We start from the raw sequence: 22,829 nt of genomic DNA on the forward strand, positions 1-22,829 counted from the left end.
ACTCCAGGATATTACTGTAATAACACACTGCTCTCTAGTGGTGTTGAAGTGTCATGCTTGTTCGGCGTCTCTTCTACACCCGGTCTGTACACAACATCAGATATTTTCAGATAAACATGTCTTGCTGCTCCTTACACTATATATGTTTAATTTAATGTAATTAATGAGGACCATGGTCTCAGTAGTTTCATGCAAAGATGAGGTGCTGTGAACTGATTTGGGCATTGAACTGTGTGCACTCACCGTTAGAGGTCACCAGAGACTCATTCTATTATGCATCTTATAAAATAATGCAGGATATTCAACCTAACGGAATTCAGGAAACAATACATTCTAGAAATTCTACTAAAAACAATGCCCACTCTACCAAGGTTTTCCAGCAAACAGCTTTGACCTACTACAGCAGTAATGTTGGTATATTGTACCTTAAACAATGTGTATGCAGGTTGCTTAGTATTCTAAACTTCTCAAACAGCCTAATTCATACTCTTAAAGGAGGTGCTCCCACAACAATGTGATTTGTATTGCATACAAGTTAAAGTATTGTATTCTTCACACACCACACTAATCCCATGCCACTACCTTTAAAGGCTTTAAAAAAATGAAAGCAAGCTTTGTGTAAATAACACAAACACATGCTTTTGGCGTAAATAAAATATACTGTACATTAAAATGATGCCTGTAAATGGCACCAGCAGATATAGTTTGCCAAGCCAACTGTACATTTTGTTTGACAGTGGACAGTATAAACTATAATGAACAAAAATATAAATGCAACATGTTACAATTTCAAAGATTTTACTGAGTTACAGTTCATTTAAGGAAATCAGTTAATTGGAATAAATTCACTAAGCCCGAATCTAATGATTTCACATGACTGGGCAGGGGAGCAGCCATGGGTGGGCCTGGGAGGGCATAGGCCCACCCACTGGGAAGCCAGGCCCAGACAATCAGAAGGAATTTTCCCCAAACAAAAAGGCTTCATTACAGACATAAATACTCCTAGGTTTTATCAGCTGTCCAGGTGGCTGGTCTCAGATGAAGAAGATGGATATGGAGGTCCTGGGCTGGCGTGGTTACACGTGGTCTGCGGTTGAGAGGCTGGTTGGACGTACTGCCAAATTCTCTAAAATTAAGTTGGAGACGGCTTATGGTAGAGGAATTACCATTAAATTAACTGGCAACAGTCTGGTGGACATTCCTGCAGTCAGCATGCCAGTTGCACGCTCCCTCAGAACTTGAGACATACAGTGGGGAGAACAAGTTTTTGATACACTGCCGATTTTGCAGATTGTCCTACTTACAAAGCATGTAGAGGTCTGTAATTTTCATCATAGGTACACTTCAACTGTGAGAGATGGAATCTAAAACAAAAATCCAGAAAATCACATTGTATGATTTTTAAGTAATTCATTTGCATTTTATTGCATGACATAAGTATTTGATACATCAGAAAAGCAGAACTTAATATTTGGTACAGAAACCTTTGTTTGCAATTACAGAGATCATATGTTTCCTGTAGTTCTTGACCAGGTTTGCACACACTGCAGCAGGGATTTTGGCCCACTCCTCCATACAGACCTTCTCCAGATCCTTCAGGTTTCAGGGCTGTCGCTGGGCAATACCGACTTTCAGCTCCCTCCAAAGATTTTCTATTGGGTTCAGGTCTGGAGACTGGCTAGGACATTAGGATGCTTCTTACGGAGCCACTCCTTAGTTGCCCTGACTGTGTGTTTCGGGTCGTTGTCATGCTGGAAGACCCAGCCACGACCCATCTTCAATGCTCTTACGAAGGGAAGGGGGGTTGTTGGCCAAGATCTCGCGATACATGGCCCCATCCATCCTCCCCTCAATACGGTGCAGTCGTCCTGTCCCCATTGCAGAAAAGCATCCCCAAAGAATGATGTTTCCACCTCCATGCTTCACTGTTGGGATGGTGTTCTAGGGGTTGTACTCATCCTTCTTCTTCCTCCAAACACGGCGAGTGGAATTTAGACCAAAAGTCTCTATTTTTGTCTCATCAGACCACATGACCTTCTCCCATTCCTCCTTTGGATCATCCAGATGGTCATTGGCAAACTTCAGACGGGACATGCGCTGGCTTGAGCAGGGGGACCTTGCGTGCGGTGCAGGATTTTAATTCATGACGGCGTAGTGTGTTACTAATGGTTTTCTTTGAGACTGTGGTCCCAGCTCTCTTCAGGTCATTGACCAGGTCCTGCCGTGTAGTTCTGGGCTGATCCCTCACCTTCCTCATGATCATTGATGCCCCACGAGGTGAGATCTTGCATGGAGCCCCAGACCGAGGGTGATTGACCGTTATCTTGAACTTCTTCCATTTTCTAATAATTGAGCCAACAGTTGTTGCCTTTACACCAAGCTGCTTGCCTATTGTCCTGTAGCCCATCCCAGCCTTGTGCAGGTCTACAATTTTATCCCTGATGTCCTTACACAGCTCTCTGGTCTTGGTCATTGTGGAAAGGTTGGAGTCTGTTTGATTGACTGTGTGGACAGGTGTCTTTTATACAGGTAACGAGTTCAAACAGGTGCAGTTAATACAGGTAATGAGTGGAGAAGAGGAGGGCTTCTTAAAGAAAAACTAACAGGTCTGTGCTAGCCGTAATTCTTACTGGTTGGTAGGTGATCAAATACTTATGTCATGCAATAAAATGCTAATTAATTACTAAAAATCATACAATGTGATTTTCTGGATTTCTGTCTCTCACAGTTGAAGTGTACCTATATTAAAATATTACAGACCTCTACACGCTTTGTAGGTAGGAAAACCTGCAAAATTGGCAGTGTATCAAATACTTGTTCTCCCCACTGTATGTGGCATTGTGTTGTGTGAAAAAATGGCATGTTTTAGAGTGGTTTTTTATTGTCCCCAGCACAAGGAGCAGCTGTGTAATGATCATGCTGTTTAATCAGCTTCTTGATATACTACACCTGTCAGGTGGATGGATTATCTTGGCAAAGGAGAAATGCTCAATAACAGGGATGTCATTTTTGGGGGAGAAATAAGCTTTCTGAGCATATGGAAAATTTCTGGGATCTTTTATTTCAGCTCATGATGCATGGGACCAGCACTTTACATGTTGCATTTATATTTTTGTACAGTATATATACAGTGCCTTCGGAAAGGTTTCAGACCCCTTGACTTAGTCACACATTTTGTTACGTTACAGCCTTCTTCTGAAATTGATTAAATAAATAAACATCTCAGCAATCTACACACAATAACACATAATGACAAAGCATATCCTTGCTTCAGGGCCTGACCTACAGGCAAATTAGATTTGGGTATGTCATTTTAGGCGAAAATTGAAAAAAAATATGTAACCTTAAAAGGTTTTTAAACAAATCTAAATACAGTATATTTGAGATTCTTCATAGCCACCTTTTGCCTTGATGACAGCTTTGCACACTCTTGGCATTCTCTCAAAGAGCTCCATTAGGTAGTCACCTGGAATGCATTTCAAGATGTGCAGATGTGCTTTCTTAACAGACAAGCTGTGGAATTTCTTTCCTTCTTAATGCGTTTGAGCCAATCATTTATGTTGTGACAAGGTAGGGGGGTGCACAGAAAATAGCCCTATTTGGTAAAAGATCAAGTCCATATTATGGCAAGAACAGCTCAAATAAGCAAAGAGAAACAACAGTCCATCATTACTTTAAGACATGAAGGTCAGTCACTACGTAACATTTCAAGAACTTTGCAGTCGCAAAAACCATCAAGCGCTATGATGAAACTGGCCCTCATGAGGACCGCCACAGGAAAGGAAGACCCAGAGTTACTTCTGCTGCAGAGGTTATGTTCATTAGAATTACCAGCCTCAGAAATTGCAGCCCAAATAAATGCTTCACAGAGTTCAAGTAACAGACACATCTCAACATTAAATCTTCAGAGGACACTGTAAATCACTACTAAAGGACACAAATAAGCAGAAGAGACTTGCTTGGGCCAAGAAACACGAGCAATTGACATTATACTGTTGGAAATTTGTCCTTTGGTCTGGAGTCCAAATTGGAGATTTTTGGTTCCAACCGCTGTGTTTTGTGAGACGCGGTGAGGGTGAACGGATGATCTCCACGTGTATTTCCCACCGTAAAGCATGGAGCAGGAGGTGTTATGGTGTGGGGGTGCTTTGCTGGTGATGCTGTCTGTGATTTATTTACTTAACCAGCATGGCTACCACAGCATTCTTCAGCGATACGCCATCCCATCTGGTTGGGCTTAGTGGGACTATCATTTGTTCTTCAACAGGACAATGACCCAACACACCTCCAGGATGTGTAAGGGCTATTTTACCAAGAAGGAGAGTGATGGAGTGCTGCATCAGATGACCTGGCCTCCAAAATCCCCTGACCTCAACCAAATTGAGATGGTTTGGGATAAGTCGGACCACAGAGTGAAGGAAAAGCAGCCAACAAGTGCCCAGCGTTTGTGGGAACTCCTTCAAGACCGTTGGAAAAGCATTTGTTATGGGACTGACACCAGGTGGTGTCAGAGGAAGGCCCTATAAATGATCAAAGTCCCCAGCCACCCCAGTCATGGACTGTTCTTTCTACTACTGCATGGCAAGTGGTACCAGAGTTCCAAGTCTAGGACAAAAAGGCTTCTCAACAGTTTTTACCCCCAAGCCATAAGACTCCTGAACAGGTAGCCGGGCTGTCATTCAGTGGCTATCCACACTACATACATCATTTTCCAGGTTCCCGTGAAATTACTGTAATGGCAGTCCACCAAAACTTACCTGCGAGTTTACTGATTACCAAGTGGTAGTCTGTTTAATTTCATTGTGTATTAAAAACACAATCGAGATCATTGTGAGTGGATTTTACCCGTGGTTAGTAGGGGGCATTGGTCTTCTTGGAAAATGTTGTCAGATAATTATTGTCTATTTGTCTATGTCATCCTTCTGTGTGCCCACAACACTATACGCTGTGGGGCAATATGGTGCATATGTTGCTGTGTATATGAGAGCATACGGGCAAATTCACTATTCATTTGGGGAAAATGATTATTTTACATTTACAGTTTTTGTACTTCTTGGTAATTATTTTCAGAAAATTCAACGTTTGTCTGGCTGGTTGGTTAGCCTCAGTCTGTCATATGACCCTGTCCAAGCTCACAGACCCGACACGCACAACCAAAGTCCAGAATTGGGATAGCTCTAACCTATCCCCTGTGCTGTGTCGGAGGTGTGTAAAAATGTAGCTGAGAATTACAAATACCCAGAACATCATTAATCATTCCAAACAAGGTGTCATGAAATGGTTATGTTGCAGCTGAAACTAACTGAAGGAGCCTGGTTTATGTATTATTTCCAGGACTGTATGCATCTGTCTCAATCCTAATGTGAAAAATTAAACTTGAAAATAAAACATTATACAGAAACTTAACACTGTGCTCCCAAGTTTCAGCTTGTATAAATGGTTCTAGACAATTGAGGATTTGGAATATAGCCAGTGCTACTTGAGTCCTTGGAGGTCAACACCGACTAGTTGAGGGTTTTGGGGTGTACATTGAAAGAAAGAGACTACTTTTTTTTCTGTCTATGTAGAAAGTGCTTGGAGGTCTATGTAGAAAGTGCTTGGAGGTCTATGTAGAAAGTGCTTGGAGGTCTATGTAGAAAGTGCTTGGAGGTCTATGTAGAAGGTGCTTGGAGGTCTATGTAGAAGGTGCTTGGAGGTCTATGTAGAAAGTGCTTGGAGGTCTATGTAGAGAGTGCTTGGAGGTCTATGTAGAAAGTGCTTGGAGGTCTATGTAGAAAGTGCTTGGAGGTCTATGTAGAAAGTGCTTGGAGGTCTATGTAGAGAGTGCTTGGAGTTCTATGTAGAAAGTGCTTGGAGGTCTATGTAGAAGGTGCTTGGAGGTCTATGTAGAAGGTGCTTGGAGGTCTATGTAGAAAGTGCTTGGAGGTCTATGTAGAGAGTGCTTGGAGGTCTATGTAGAGAGTGCTTGGAGGTCTATGTAGAAAGTGCTTGGAGGTCTATGTAGAAGGTGCTTGGAGGTCTATGTGAAAGTGCTTGGAGGTCTATGTAGAAAGTGCTTGGAGGTCTATGTAGAAAGTGCTAGTTGAGGGTTTGGTGATCTATAGACTGTGCTATTTGGGGGTTTCTGGTCGATAGACGGTGCTAGTTGAGGGTTTGGAGGTCCTGTCTGGTGAGGGATGTATTCCCTGAGAGAGGTGAACCCCATGCTGAGAGGGATAAGAGTTTCGCCACAGTGGGCACTACAGAGACATTCAGAACAGATCACTGCACTACTCCAACAGGTGAGTCACTAACCATGTTTCAATCCAACCATGTAATGAGGAAGAATTACTTGACGCATGAAGAAAGTCACGACCAGGCTGAAACAGGAAATGTTGGTAAAATTGTAGACATTTTGGTGGAATCGTTTGTCTGTAAAATGTATCATGTGATAAATGGTCGGTGGAAATGCCTTGATTAGCAAATATCGATATAATAACCATCATATCGAATTAAACTTGGCGTCACTCGATATGTTGTGTGGTCTTCCCAGTACGACTCAGGAAAGCATGCAGTTTATTAGGCTATAGGCGGCAGCGTAGCCTAGTGGTTAGAGCATTGGACTAGTAACCGAAAGGTTGCAAGTTCGAATCCTGAGCTGACAAGGTACAAATCTGTCATTCTGCCCCTGAACAGGCAGTTAACCCACTGTTCCTAGGCCGTCATTGAAAATAAAAATTTGTTCTTAACTAGCTTGCCTAGTAAAATAAAGGTAAAAAAATAAGTTATGATGAAGTTATGATGAACTTCACAGGGTGGGGAAAATGCAAGATGATGAGCTTGATGTTCCTTTCCAATAAATATCAAGTGTCTTATTCTGGTGATGCTTTGTTTTTAGTTTGACAAATTAAAAGAATCTTGCTCTTATCCATACAGAATCTCATGTAGACTAGACAACCCGCACTGTATCTGTGAGCTGTTGGCTAGAGCACACATGCCAAGACCAGAGTGGGCACATTGGCTATTTAAAAACTTCTTAGGGCTAGACCCCTACTCCATTTACTGTCTGAATGACGTGCTCAAAGTAAATTGCCTGTTGCTCAGGCCCTGAAGCCAGGATATGCATATAATTGGTACCATTTGAAAGAAAACACTTTGAAGTTTGTATTAATGTTAAAATAATGTAGGATAATATAACAATAGATATGGTAGGAGAAAATCCAAAGAAAAACCAACCAGAATTGTTTATGAGAGAGACCATCCTCTTAGAATGGCAACTATGAGGGAATTATGAAAATTAGCTCCCTGGTTGCAATTCCTTCCACAGGGTGTCAGCAGTCTGTTCAAGGTTGCAAAACTAAGAAATACCCGTTTTAGTACAGGGACACAGATCAGATCACTATTTGTGAATTATGAAACCTGTGCCGGGGGAAAAATATTTTGATGTGGGGCGTTGTCGGCAAACAATCGCATGGTATGCATGGCATTCACTGTAATAGCTACTGTAAATCGGACAGTGCAGTTAGATTAACAAGAATTTAAGCTTTCAATTGATATAAAATAGTAATATACAGTTGAAGTTGGAAGTTTACAGACACTTAGGTTGGAGTCATTAAAACTTGTTTTTCAACAACTCCACAAATTTCTTGTTAACAAACTATAGTTTTGTCAAGTTGGTTAGGACATCTACTTTGTACATGACACAAGTACATTTTCCCAGCAATTGTTTACAGACAGATTATTTCACTTAATTCACTGTATCACAATTCCAGTGGGTCAGAAGTTTACATACAATAAGTTGACTGTGCCTTTAAACAGCTTGGAATATTCCAGAAAATGATGTCATGGCTTTAGGAGTTTCTGATAGGCTAATTGACACCATTTGAGTCAATTGGAGGTGTACCTGTGGAATTATTTCAATGCCTACCTTCAACTCAGTGCCTCTTTGCTTGACATCATGGGAAAAGTTAAATAAATCAGCCAAGAAATTGTAGACCTCCACAAGTCTGGTTCATCCTTGGGAGCAATTTCCAAATGCCTGAAAGCACCACGTTCATCTGTACAAATGATAGTACGCAAAATTAAACACCGTGGGACCACGCAGCCATCATACCGCTCAGGAAGGAGACGCATTCTGTCTCCTGGAGATGAACATACTTTTGTGAGAAGTGCAAATCAATCCCAGAACAACAGCAAAGGACCTTGTGAAGATGCTGGAGAATACCAGTACAAGTATCTATATCCACGGGAAAACGAGGCCTATATCGACATAACCTGAAAGGCCGCTCAGCAAGGAAGTGTGCAACCGCTGTGTTACATTTATTTTTAACGTTACAGAATTCGTTCACTAGGCTATAATATGAGACGGCACTCAGACATTAGCAGTATGTCTCCTCTAGGTTGGGAGTCCACAGAAACACAAAATTACCACGTAAATATTCCCTTACCTTTGATGTTCTTCGATCAGAAGACGTGGAAGGAGTCATACTTACCAAAAACTGCGTTTGGCTTTCAAGTCTGTGTCTTTGGGTTATCAAACGCGACAAATTCCCGGCTGAAATGCAGCCAAAATTCTAGTGGATGCGCATCAAAACTTCAAAATTACATATTATATGTCGACTAAACTGGTCAAACTAAGTGCAGAATCAAGCTTTAGGATGTTCTAAACGTGCAAAACAAATATCAGCTCGAACAGACAAACCGACATCGTTTGGTGAATCCTGGAACAAAGAGCTCCAGACCCGACGCGCGCATGAGATTTAGCCCACCAAAGGGTCAGGGAGCGTGCGATTCTCACAATGAAACGCCCCATTGAAAGGAGACATCGCGCTGAAGATATAGAAACTGTTCCCAGATCCGTAGCTGGTTGGGCAGGGTGGGGGCGATGACGTCAAAGTTGCCCAACTTTTTAGATGACAAGAGAGAGTTTGGGAGAATGGCTGCCCTGAGAGTTCTGCTTTACATACAGACATAATTTGAACGGTTTTAGAAGCTTTAGCGTGTTTTCTATTCAATTATTATTATTATATGCATATATTACCAATTTTGGACAGATTTAGTTTCTGTTTACTATGGGCACGCAATTCCTCCAAAGGGGGCAGTATTCTGCCTAGCCCTAACAGGGTATAGCTTGGTCGCGAATGGGTCTTCCAAATGGACATTGACCCCAAGCATACTTCCAAAGTTGTGGCAAAATGACTTAAGGACAACAAAGTCAAGGTATTGGAGTGGCCATCACAAAGCCCTGACCTCAATCCCATATACAATTTGTGGGCAGAACTGAAAAAGTGTGTGTGAGCAAAGGATGTCTATAAATCTGACTCAGTTACACCAGCTCTGTCAGGAATGGGCCTGGAGGAATGGGCCAACTTATTGTGGAAGCTTGTGGAAGGCTATCTGAAATGCTTGACCGAAGTTAAACAATTTTAAAGCCATCGCGCGCCATCGTGCATAAATGTATTTTGTCCCCCCACACCAAACGAGATCAGGTTAAAATATCAAAACAAACTCTGAACCAATTACATTAATTTTGGGACAGGTCGAAAAGCATTAAACATTTATGGCAATTTAGCAAGCTTGCTTTTGCTAGCTAATTTGCCCTGGGATATAAACATTAAGTTGTTATTTTACGTGAAATGCACAAGGTCCTCTACTCCGACAATTAATCCACACATAAAACGGTCAACCGAATCATTTCTAGTCATCTCTCCTCCTTCCAGGCTTTTTCTTCTCTTGACTTTATATTGTGATTGGCAACTCATAAATTAGGTGTATTACAGCCACTGACCTCGTTCATCTTTCAGTCACCCATGTGGGTATAAACAATGAGGAGATGGCACGTGGGTACCTGCTTCTATAAACCAATGAGGAGATGGGAGAGGCAGGACTTGCAACGTCAATCTGCGTCACAAATAGAACTGACTTCTAGTTTAGCCCTTGGCAATGCAGATGCTTGTTGGCGTGCAAGAGCAGTGTGGATGCAATAATTTAATAATATAGATTACTGAATGTATTTTTCAACGCTCGTACACGCAACGCGAACAGTGTAGTCAGTCTGTAACTGACCTAAGACAGGGAGTTTTTACTAGGATTAAATGTCAGGAATTGTGAAACTGAGTTTAAATGTATTTGGCAAAGGTGTATGTAAACTTCCGACTTCATCTTCATATATGTGTGTGTGTTTTAATATCCATAATTTTTATGATTGATTATTTATTTGAATTGCGCGCCCCCCAGTTCCACTGGAAGTTTTCCTGCTAGCGGGACGCCAAGCCCTTAACAGGCAGCGACAGCATGAGCAGCGAAGGGAGGTCGTTATGGACAGCAGAAGTATGGAGTTTACTACGTGGGAAGAAATAGACAGGTGGGCGGTCGATCCAGAGAGAGTGCCGGTGCCCGCCTGGGAATAGCTGGATCAGTGCGAATAGGGCTATAGGAGAATGGAGTCGAAGAGAAAGACACGGCAGCGACAGCATGAGCAGCGAAAGGAGGATGAATTATTCGGAGAATGGACATGGGAAGACGTGTTGGATTGTAAAGGTTGTTAAACTTGGGAGGAGATACTGGCCGGAAGAGATCGCCTCCCATGGGAACAGGTGGAGGCACTTAGGAGAGCAGAGGCAGCCGGAGATAGGAGCCGACGATACGAGGGAACACGGTTGGCAAGGAAGCCCGAAAAGCAGCCCCAAAAAATGATTGGGGGGAGGCTTACAGGGAGTATGGCTACGCCAGGTAGGAGACCTGCGCAAACTCCATGTGTTTACAGTGGGGCTAGAGAGACCGGGCAGGCACCGTGTTATGCGGGTGCATAGCCCAGTGCGGTTCATACCAGCCCTTTGTATTGGCCGGGCTAGAGTGGGCATCGAGCCAGGTAAGGCTTCATGTGCGTGTCCTCACTCCAGTATCACCAGTGCCAGCACCACGCATCAGGCCTACAGTGCGCCTCGCCTCGCCTCTCCTGTGCTGTCGGAGTCTCCCGCTTGTTCAGCGCTATCAGAGCCTTCCTCCTCTACAGCGCTGCCGGAGCCTCCTGCCTGTTCAGAGAAGCCTGAGCTGTCAGTCTGCATGAAGCAGCCAGAGCTGTCAGTCTGCATGAAGCAGCCAGAGCTGTTAGTCTGCAAAGAGCTGCCAGTCTGCAAGGAGCTGTCAGTCTGCAAGGAGCTGTCAGTCTGCAAGGAGCTGCCAGTCTGCAGGGTGCTGTCAGCCTGCATGGAGCAGTCAGAGCTGTCAGTCTGCATAAAGCAGCCAGAGCTGTCAGTCTGTATGAAGCAGTCAGAGCAGCCAGAGCTGTCAGTCTGCAAAGAGCTGTCAGTCTGCAAAGAGCTGCCAGTCTGCAAGGAGCTGTCAGTCTGCAAGGAGCTGTCAGTCTGCAAGGAGCTGTCAGCCTGCATGGAGCAGCCAGAGCTGTCAGTCTGGAAGGAGCTGTCAGTCTGCAAGGAGCTGCCAGTCTGCAAGGAGCTGCCAGTCTGCATAGAGCAGCTAGATCCGCCAGTCAGCCATGATCTTCTAGATCTGCCAGTCAACCAGAATCTTCCAGATCTGCTAGTCAACCAGAATCTTCCAGATCCGCCAGCCAGCCAGGATCTACCGGAGCCTACTACCTGCCTGAGCTTCATCTCAGTACTGGGCTTCCTCTCAGTACTGGGCTTCCTCTCAGTACTGGGCTTTCTCTCAGTACTGAGCTTCCCCTCAGTTCCGGGCTGCCCCTCAGTCCCGAGCTGCACCTCAGTCACGAGCTTCCCCTCAGTCCCGAGCTTCCCCTCAGTCCTGAGCTTCCCCTCAGTCCCGAGCTTCCCCTCAGTCCCGAGCTGCCTCAGTCCCGAGCTGCCCCTCAGTCCCGAGCTGCCCCTCAGTTCAGTGGGGTTCTGGGTGAGGACTATTAGGCCATGTTCGGCGGCGAGGGTGGATTATCCCAGGACGCGTAGGGGAGGAACTATGACATTAATGGAGTGGGGTCCATGTCCCGAGCCGGAACCACCACCATGGACAGACGCCCACCCGGACCCTCCCTATGGTTTTGAGGTGCGTCCGGGAGTCCGCACCTTGGGGGGGGGGGTTGGGGTTTTGTGGTTATTGGGATTGCGGCGGAGTAGGGGTGTTGTATGGGCTTGGCTGCCTGAGGCGGTTCTCAATCAGAGTCAGGTGATTCTCGTTGTCTCTGATTGGGAACGGTATTTAGGTAGCCTGGGTTTCACTTTGTATTTCGTGGGTGATTGTTCCTGTCTCTGTGTAGTTTCACCAGATAGGCTGTAATTAGGTTTCACGTTCCATTTGTTGTTTTTGTATTTGTATAAGTATTTTTCATGTATCGCGATCTCTTCATTAAAGCCATGATTAACCACCACGCTGCATTTCGGTCCGACTCTCTTTTGACAAACGAAGAACGCCGTTACACCATGACAGTTTTTACACATTCACATCTGAAGGTAAAATTATGACTTACATTCTGATATCTTGCTCTTATTTCTTTTCCTGAGGGTCCCAGTGATCAAATGAAGTGCCATTTTATTTGATAAAATCCATTTTTATAGCCTAAATCGAAACATTTTGTAAACCGTTTGTGCCGTGAATTCCATCTCTTATCAAATTTTTACTGAGCATTCGATGTAATTACACACAGTAAACAATAGTTTATCTAGTCATGGTTGGTTTCAGTGCTAACATCTGGATGTTTGCAACACAGCCACACTTGATTGTTTTTTTGCGGTGTAGACAACGAGCTATGACTTCATTGCGCACCAATAATTTTAGCGAACCTTCTTTGATTGACTGTATTTCTACCCAATGACCACTGATCTTCTTGAAATCTAGCTGGGTAGATAGCCAATGAGCTGAGGTAAATGCCAGTATGTGATGGTTATGGGTTGGACCACCATTCCTTGTTTGTAAACGCACGCGTAACGAACTCCATTCTCGCCTTGACCATCAGAGTAGTTGCAGTGACGCTTGTTACCAACAGCAGAATTGTGGAAAGTAGTATTTTGGAAAGTTTTTTTTCAACGATTTCATTGAAGACATCATGGCGAATAAATCAGGAAAAGCGAAGTCTAAGTCAAAGTATACAGATTTATACCAGATTATAGAAGAAATTGATCGGGAAAGTGACAGATGTTTTGTTTGAGGAATCTTTGAGTGTTATGATTCAAACAGGAGCTGAGGAGCTGTTTCTGCAAGGACAGGACATACTTCTGGATGGGTAAGTGTTAATGCCGTTTTATGAAATATAAATATATATAAAAATATATATTTTTGCAAAAAAAAAAATATATATATGTATAGTTATTTTTTGCAATTTGCAATGAAATGTGTAAAATACACATTGGCTATTGTGTGTGTGTGTGTGTGTGTGTGTGTGTGTGTGTGTGTGTGTGTGTGTGTGTGTGTGTGTGTGTGTGTGTGTGTGTGTGTGTGTGTGTGTGTGTGTGTGTGTGTGTGTGTGTGTGTGTGTGTGTACGACCCTTAACCTGTGTGTGTGTGTGTGTTTTGTTTGGGTGTGTGTTTGTTGGTTTGTTTGAGTGTTTGTGTATATGTATGTGTGTGTGTATATATATATATATACAGTGGGGCAAAAAAGTATTTAGTCAGCCACCAATTGTGCAAGTTCTCCCACTTAAATAGATGAGAGAGGCCTGTAATTTTCATCATAGGTACACTTCAACTATGACAGACAAAATGAGAAAGAAAAATCCAGATAATCACATTGTAGGATTTTTAATGAATTTATTTGCAAATGTTTTCTTTCACAGTAATAGCGACTCCGACTGGGAGCCCCCAGTGCCAAGCTGCCCGCTTTACCTCTGCCCCCTCTACTCCTGCATCCAGTGGTGTTCATATGCCACAGTTCATTACTGCAGGCATGACTGTGCCTCAGGGCGCACAGAGGCGTCGTTGTGTTCTGTGTCGCATGACCTGCACCACCTGTTCAGTTAGCTTCTGCTTTACATCAGAAAGAGACTGCTATGGGACATGGCACAATATTGTGTAGAGGACTTCCAAAGGGTATACTGTTTTTTTTAAATATTATTTTTCTAATATTTTTAAACGTTTTTATATATTTTTGTGTGTGTTAGAATTGGTTTTTGATATGTTGTATATAGTCATTTGCACTGTTGTATATAGTTATAGGTAATTTCACCAATTCGGCCACTTGGGTACATTTGGGCAACTTGTGTGGGACACCTGGGTGACTTCATGCTAAATATCATGTAGCTCACCCATTCCTGAAGGTATCAGTCTGAAACTTTGTACACTTACACTTGCCCTCTTATGTTATCCATCAAAAATATATCCAGCATTCTATCTGACTGTGTGGCTATTCTAGTACATGTTTAAGATGATGCTACAACAATAAAAAACAGAAAACGTATGCTCTTTCTTTCACCAGATGTACTGTGTTATATTCTCCTACATTCAATTAACATTTCCACAAACTTCAGAATCTTTCCATTGAAATGATACCAAGAATATGCATATCCTTGCCTCTGGGGCTGAGCTACAGGCAGTTAGATTATGGTATGTCTTCAGGTGGACATTGAGAACAAGGGATGCAGCCAGAGGTTATTAAAGGTTTTAATGCATCAGTTTTTGTGACAACCATCAGAGTTGAAAATGTGATTGAAACCCATTAACACTTTTTTTCATTACATGGGAATTTAACCACAAGTCTTTTTTTTGCACTGTCTTCACATGCATACTTATTTATTTTGTTGAGAAATATTTGTTTTAGGCATTCAATTCTTCACATTTTGCAATGGTGAGAAGAGAAAATGTTGCTATTGTACTGTATAACACATCATGCAATTCAATTCATTTTGCCATAGGGAAGAGAACCAACTTGCAGTTTTCTAACCATTTTGAAATGACTTATGTCATATTAATGACATCTGCGTGAGAGAGAATAGTAATTCAAACTCTCAACAGTAAGTTGAGACCCCAACTGAGTTTTGTTGGGGGCTCCCTAGCAGCCAGGGACCCTAGGTGATTGCCTATGTTGCTTATGCCTGGGTCCGGCCCTGCACACACCATAAATCTATATTTTTTTATTCAGGTTATCAAACCAGGATGTGGGTTTTAATTTCTATTAAATGTTAGCTTTCTCCAAAATGACTAAACTGCATATAACGTGTTGAAGGATAGATTTAATCATGTCATACTGATGCATCAACGTAATGATCACGCTGTTTAATCCACTTCTTGATATGCCACACGTGTCAAATGGATGGAAAAATGCTCACAAACCGGGATGTAAAGACATTTGTGCACAATTTGAGAGAAGCTTTATGTGCGTATGGACATTTCAGCCCATGAAACATGGGACCAACCCATTAGATGTTGCGTTTATATTTTTGTTCCATGTAGATAAGTCTCCTTTCTGTCTTCTCTACAGGGAGAGCAGAAACCATTCAAGGAAGTTATTGACATTAGCTCAGGTGATTCACACAGGACCGGGATAAAACCAATCTCCTTTGTGCGACAGGTGTGGTCTCTATCTTTCTGTCTCACTCCCCCACTCACTCTTCTGCCCTCTCTTTCGCTCACTCACGCTCACTCTTTTCTGCTCTCGCTGTGGATCTGTCTATGACCAAGTATCTTGCAGTCTCTGTCTTCAGCTCTGTGTCTGTGTGCTGTCTGTCAGGTCCTGTCGGTCTGTCTGTACCCTGAGCTCCTGCATAATGACACACTTCCTGTGGACGTCAGGCAGAGAGCCCAGAGGCTGCTGGGAGAGTGTGATGGGGGCAGTGTGGGTAAGTTGGTTGTTTATGCGTCATACTCATCTCATCACTTAGGCAGTGAATACAGCAGTAGGCCTACTTATGGTATGTTTGGTTTAAATTATGTTAAAGGGTATATTTGTTTTAGTGATTGATCTGGTTGGTTGATTGATTGATTCATTAATTGGCTGTTTTGTAATAGGTTCATACACAGACTCCTGTGGGCTGCCTCATGTTCAGCGCAGCGTTGCAGAGTTCATCACTGGTCGTGATGGAGGAGTGCCTTCCTATCCCCACAACATCTTCATCTCTGCTGGCTCACAGATAGCTCTGAAAGTAAGAGTATAACAACCCCAGATCTTCACTCTAAACTGTACGACCATACCAACCAGATGTCTACTGTGACTTCTATTTTCAATAGATATATTGGTAAGATTGTACAGCCTGCAGGTATAATGCACTATGATGCAGTTATAATGCATAGTAAGATTTGTGATGAGCATTTATTACGCCCTTATTATTCCCCCTCCTCCACACGACCCTCCTACAGGTGATGCTAAAGCTGTTGGTGAGAGGGAAGGGTGTGTCCCAAATGGGTGTGTTGACCCCCCAGCCCTGCCCCCACACCCTGCCCATGCTGCTGGAGGAGGTAGGGGCTGTCCTGGTGCCTTACCAGCTGAGTGAAGAGCAGGGCTGGGCCTTGGAGCCAGGGGAGCTGCACCGAGCCCTCACCGCCTCTAGAGGGCACTGCAGGCCCAGAGCGCTCTACATCTGTAGTCTACATCTGTAGTCAAGTTCGGATGTCATTGTGTGCAATGCTTTAAATTGGTTTTATTAAATTATAAGCTATTAAATTGACTTAGTAGTTTGAAGTTTAACAAAGTCTTGAGTCCATAGGCCTTTCTATAGATCCCATCTTAATCGTAGCATGCAGGGCTCTAGCCTTTTGGGGGCCTTAAGTGAGATTCGGTTGACATCGGAGGGAAAAATTAGTTAATTTCCTGTAGTTCACACATTTTGCTCTGCTGCTTACACATTTATGCAGTTTTAAAGCATATTTTCAGCAGTTCTACAAATTTTGCCATGAGGCGGGGATAGGTTTTTGCAATTTTCCAACAAATTTCATGCAATTCTACTCATTTTGCAATGGGGCAGAAATATTTTTTTTGTCATTCTAAAGCTAATTTCCTGCAATTCTATACGTTTTGACATGACTTAAACCATGATATCTGAGTGAGAGTGCCTAACAAAATAAATGGGGGGGGCCCTGTAGGTCAGGGCCCTGACTATTCTAACTCTCAACAGTAAGCGGCCAGGGTCCCTAAGCAACCACTTATGGCACTTATGCCTCGAGCCAGCCCTGGTATTGTGTGATAGCTAGGTGTTTTCTTTGGCAACATGCCCATGAAAGTTTCCTGTGACATTTTATCTTTAAGATGATATTATCACTATCTCACCATACTGTCCTTTTCCCTCCCTAACAGGTCATGTACAGAGCAGGAAATCTATAGAATGGGTGATTCAGTTTGCTGCAGAAGAGAGGCTCTTCCTATTGGTCAATGAGGTGATATTGATAATTATTGGAGATCAGGTGGTCATTTATAACCGTTGCGTAAATTGCACACTAAGTATCTGCATGCGCCATTTCTGAAAGGACTGCACAAGTACTAACATATTGAGAATTATTAACTTGGTGCAGGCCATACATATGCATTTTTCCCCGTTATAAATCAGACCTGTCCTGAAACTGTGGCTCGTTAACGAGCACTAAAATGCTGATCATTCACCTTTCAGGATAACAATAACGCCATTATTTGTTGTATACTTTGGAAGTATTTGGATTTAGTTTTCTACAGGCAATAGCAAACTTGATCAAATAGCCTACATTTATTTGGAGGTGATGGAAGAATGTTCAACATTTTCAGTGACACTTGCTGTAGGCCTAGGCTATCTAACAGACAAAAAGTTTGGGTGATGAATTTATTATGCAATGATCATGGAAATGAAATAAATAGTAGCCTGGGAAATACAGCAGATGCCCTTTTCTAATTATTTTAAAATGCAAATATAAACTAAAAATATTTTCTCTCTTCTCACTAACGGCAAATGATTGCATCTGGTTATTAACCTGTATATTGTTATACGTGTGTCCATCATAGGCTATTCCCCATTTTCACAAAATACCAATCTATTTGCCTGCTTTCAATGCTTTACTTCAACCACTAGATGTTGTGTATACATGGTATAACGTTTGCATGATGGTGAGCACATGGTCACATCAAGTTTTATAAATGCCAGCTTTTGTGTGAACTGGCACTAACTAGTTTTGGGGTCTTTTTTGTATTCACACAGTTTATAAATGAGGTCCTGGGGGTCAGGCTGTGGGTGCAGGTTACACAGGGTGTCCAAATATCAGAACTACACTTTTAGTTTGGTAATGCATGAAAATAACACCCGGTAGGTCTACTTTACAGTTGCCTGAACACCTGTTACCCATTAGGATGAGCAGTGGGAGAGAATGGCCTTTTCTCTATGTCATTGTCTCTCACTTTTCCAGCCTTCATCTCTTTACTTGTCCTTCCTGCTCTGTCTAGGTGTATCAGGACTGTGTGTATGGGGAGGGCATGGAGTTTATGTCCTATAAGAGGGTCCTGTTTGAAATGGGTCAGCAGTACTCTGAGATGGTAGAACTGGCCTCCTTTCACTCCATATCCAATGGCATCATAGGAGAGTGAGTCTTGCGGTAGATCCACTTACTATAGTTGGCCATGTCACCAATGTCTGGAGATGATTTATTAAATGAAAAACCAAAATGTTTACAAATTAAAGGCAAATGCGTAGCCCTAATGATTTATAATCATTGTAGTTTTCTGCCCTGTTAAACTGCTGTGTCCTCTATGTGCCCTGTGCCCTTTGCCTCCTGTTCCCCCTGGCTGTGTGTAGGTGTGGGCTGCGTGCTGGGTACATGGAGCTGGTGAATGTGGACCCAGCAGTGATGGTGTTTGCTGAGACCCTCCTGTGTACTGACATCAGTGCCCCCGTCACAGGACAGATCGCCCTAGAAATAATGGTTAACCCTCCAAGACCTGGAGACCCCTCCCATAGCAAGTATACACAGGTACTTATGAGTAAGGAATTAGTCACGGTAGTCTCCAAAAATTCTTAGTCTCATATTAACTCAAATGTTAAAAAGGAGGTAATCATTACACAGGATCGGTATTATATATTAGCTGTGTTAAGGTGTGATGTGTTAGTTACTGCTCTCTCTGTCTCCACCAAAGGAGATTCTGACCAATCGGATCACCCTGGCCCAGAATGCTCAGCGGGCTTGGGAGTTTCTGATTGGTCTTCCGGGGGTGAGCTGTCAGCCAGTGACGGGAGGTATTTTTATCTACCCCCGTCTGAGCCTTCCCCCTGAGGCAGTGGAACAGGCAAGGGTGGGCACACAGACTTCCACTATATCCCTCTGTAGCACCAATATACTGCCGACCTACACATGACAACAGTAAAACTAATATTGCAGTACTAACCTGCAGGTTGTCAAATTATGTTAGGTTAGCTGTCTTTTATCAAGTATCACATTCGTCATTGGTTACAGGTAGTAGTCTTCATCTACTTCTTTTTTTCCCGCTTCCTCTGTCTGTAGTCTGACGGACTGGAGGCAGACGTGCTATACAGTCAGAGCCTACTCGATGAGGAGGGTGTGTGTGTGGGAGCAGGGTGTGAGCATGGGCAGAGAGAGGACAAATACCACATCAGGTAATTGTGAGTGTGTGCAGAGGCACGTGGGCACACAGGGGCCACAGGGGCACGTGCCCCATATGTTTTGTTAAACAATAGTGCTCAGCATAAGCAGCATGGCTACCACAGCATTCTGTAGCGATACACCATCCCATCCGGTTTGAACTTAGTGGGACTATCATTTGTTTTTCAACAGGACAATGACCCAACATACCTCCAGGCTGTGTAAGCCATAAAATGGACTTGGTCTTTTACCAAATATGGCTATCTTCTGTATACCACCCCTACCTTGTCACAACACAACTGATTGGCTCAGCATATATATTCAAGCATGTATATCCCATCTCAATTGGGTTGAGTCTGGGTGATTGTGGAGGCCAGATCATCTGACGCAGCATTCCATCACTCCTTGGTCAAATAGCCTTTACACAGCCTGGAGGTGTGTTGGGTCACTGTCCTGTTGAAAAGTAAATGATAGTCCCACTAAGGTCAAACCAGATGGGATGGTGTATCGCTGCAGAATTCTGTGATAGTCATGCTGCTTAAGTGTGCCTTGGATTATAAATAAATCACTGAAAGTGTCACAAGCAAAGCACCATCACACCTCCTCCATACTTTACTGTAGGAAACATACAATGAGAGATCATCCGTTCACCTACTCTGCGTCTCACAACACAGCGGTTGGATCCAAAAATCTCAAATTTGGACTCATCAGATTTTCACTGGTCTAATGTCCATTGCTTATGTTTCCTGGCCCAAGCAAGTCTTGTCTTATTGGTGTCCTTTAGTAGTGGTTTCTTTGCAGCAATTCAACCATGACGGCCTGATTCAAGCAGTGTCCTCTGAACTCTGTAGCATTGATTTGGGCTGCAATTTTTGAGGTGCAGTTAGAAGGTCATACACAGGAGGAGGCAGGTAGCAGGGTCCAGGGGCAGGCAGAAGGTCATACACAGGAGGAGGCAGGTAGCAGGGTCCAGGGGCAGTCAGAAGGTCATACACAGGAGGAGGCAGGTAGCAGGGTCCAGGGGCAGTCAGAAGGTCATACACAGGAGGAGGCAGGTAGCAGGGTCCAGGGGCAGTCAGAAGGTCATACACAGGAGGAGGCAGGTAGCAGGGTCCAGGGGCAGTCAGAAGGTCATACACAGGAGGAGGCAGGTAGCAGGGTCCAGGGGCAGTCAGAAGGTCATACACAGGAGGAGGCAGGTAGCAGGGTCCAGGGGCAGGCAGAAGGTCATACACAGGAGGAGGCAGGTAGCAGGGTCCAGGGGCAGTCAGAAGGTCATACACAGGAGGAGGCAGGTAGCAGGGTCCAGGGGCAGTCAGAAGGTCATACACAGGAGGAGGCAGGTAGCAGGGTCCAGGGGCAGTCAGAAGGTCATACACAGGAGGAGGCAGGTAGCAGGGTCCAGGAGCAGTCAGAAGGTCATACACAGGAGGAGGCAGGTAGCAGGGTCCAGGGGCAGTCAGAAGGTCATACACAGGAGGAGGCAGGTAGCAGGGTCCAGGGGCAGGCAGAAGGTCATACACAGGCGGTCCAAAAGGTCCAAAAGGGCAACAGTACAGACAGGGAAAAGGCTAGTAACGTAGTCTGGGAGATCAGGCAATAGGTAGATAACAGGAAACCCAGTAAAGTATAGGCAAAAGGCAGCGTTAGTTCTTGCCTGCCTGCCGCACTATCATACATGGGAGGAGTAAACACAGGAAAAACAGCACCCCAAAAGTGTCACATTACAAACAATACCTCACAATGATGCAATACCTCACAATGACTGAACTAAAAAGTGTGTGATAATGACATACAGGTGTTTGAACAGTTGATTAAAATGATTAAAATAAAGTGATTGGGATCTGGAGAGTGAGCTGCGTTCAGTTGATCGATGTGTTTGAGGAGACGTTACATAATCAGTGTAGAAAATAGCAAAAATAAAGAAACCCTTGAATGAGTAGGTTTGTCCAAACTTTTGACTGGTACTGCATATTTCTCTCTGTAATACTACTTGCCACCTAGAAATTGTATGAAGTTGTCTTTAGCTAGCCCAAATAGGTTCCCAACCTCATAACTAGCTACAAAGACACTTGAGGCTGTCAATAAAGTTAGACAGCTTGTATAACTATCTTAATTGTCATTCCTGCTGGCAAGGTTGGTAGACTTTAGAAAAGCAAGCAATTTCTAAATGTACTGAATAAGACTCAGTCCATTCATTCTTTACCCAGATTTTATGTTTTTAGTTTCTTAAAAAAAAAAAAAAAATTCACCAGTACAATTACAGAGAGCACAAGAGCTATGCTTACATATACAGAAAAATAAACGTGTATATATATATATTTTTTACATATAATTATGCTTAATGATTGTTTGTTTGAAAAACGCTAAAAAAGTTATGGACATGGGGGCCTACGATTTGCCCTCTCAGATTTTTGTGGTGCATGACACCCCTGAGAGTGTGAGATTAGTACATTAAAATGTTTGTTTGTGCGTCATCCCTCCCAGACTGTGCGTGCTGACCCCCTCTGCCACTCTAGAGAAGGTCCTGGCATGCCTCGGCTCGTTCCACCTGCACTTCCTGGACCAGTTCTCCCAGTATGCTTAGGGACCGAGACCCACAGTCTGCCACAGACATCTCCAGGACAGGGAACTGGACGTTCTGAACATATTCTACTGGACATCTACCAAAGAGAGAGATGAAGGCCCTATAAATTATTGATCATGGGGAACCTCTGAGTAAACAAATATAATAGGTCTGGACTCTATTTCGCATAAAGTAAAAAATTGTCACACAGCTTAGTTCATGTTTTGATTTGTTATATTATTTTCACTGCATCAGGAATATCATACACAGATGTTTCTGCTTTCTGTTTGTGTGTAGGTGCCTCTGAGTAGCAAAAAGCAGGTTGGTGATTATTGTCATGAGTCTTGCCCTGAAGGTAAAACTGAGCGTTTTTCGCTAGATGGGACATCGGCAAAGTCAAAATTGTCTGTATCACAAAATTATCTTATTAATCTTAATTTAAGGATAGGGTTACGCATTAGTTAGCAGTGTGGCTAAGGTTAGGTTTAACATCTGATTTTAGGACTTTGTGGCTGTGCCAGCTAGTGACTGCTGTGCCAGCTAGTGACTGCTGTGCCAGCTAGTGACTGCTATGCCAGCTAGTGACTGCTGTGCCAGCTGGTGACTGCTGTGCCAGTTAGTGACTGCTGTGCCAGCTGGTGACCACTATGCAGAGCTGATTCCAGGGCAAAACTTATGACAATAAATATTAACCTGCTAACAAAACAGTAACTGTGTAAGAACTAAATTCCTTGACATTTTGTGTTTGAGGTTCACATGCATGATATGCATGTTTGGAAAATGGAAACACAGCAATAAACTTCTAAAACAAAAGTGATGATAGAGTTCA

At 43.3% G+C, this 22,829-nt stretch overlaps 1 protein-coding gene across 1 annotated transcript; it reads left to right on the forward strand.

The window, feature by feature from the left end:
- The first annotated feature begins 5,459 nt into the window (after positions 1-5,459).
- LOC123996472 (alanine aminotransferase 2-like) lies at positions 5,460-22,824 on the forward strand. The gene is made up of 12 exons (XM_046299840.1): positions 5,460-6,281; positions 15,365-15,454; positions 15,614-15,722; positions 15,892-16,025; positions 16,240-16,475; positions 16,617-16,648; positions 17,126-17,253; positions 18,284-18,420; positions 18,633-18,807; positions 18,971-19,126; positions 19,336-19,448; positions 21,922-22,824. Exons 1-12 carry the CDS (start codon positions 6,177-6,179, stop codon positions 22,019-22,021), a joined length of 1,515 nt encoding a protein of 504 aa, XP_046155796.1. The 5' UTR covers positions 5,460-6,176; the 3' UTR covers positions 22,022-22,824.
- The last annotated feature ends 5 nt before the right edge of the window (positions 22,825-22,829 follow it).

The sequence above is a fragment of the Oncorhynchus gorbuscha genome, linkage group LG15, assembly GCF_021184085.1.
Source record: "Oncorhynchus gorbuscha isolate QuinsamMale2020 ecotype Even-year linkage group LG15, OgorEven_v1.0, whole genome shotgun sequence".
In the NCBI taxonomy this organism is placed as follows: Eukaryota; Metazoa; Chordata; class Actinopteri; order Salmoniformes; family Salmonidae; genus Oncorhynchus; species Oncorhynchus gorbuscha.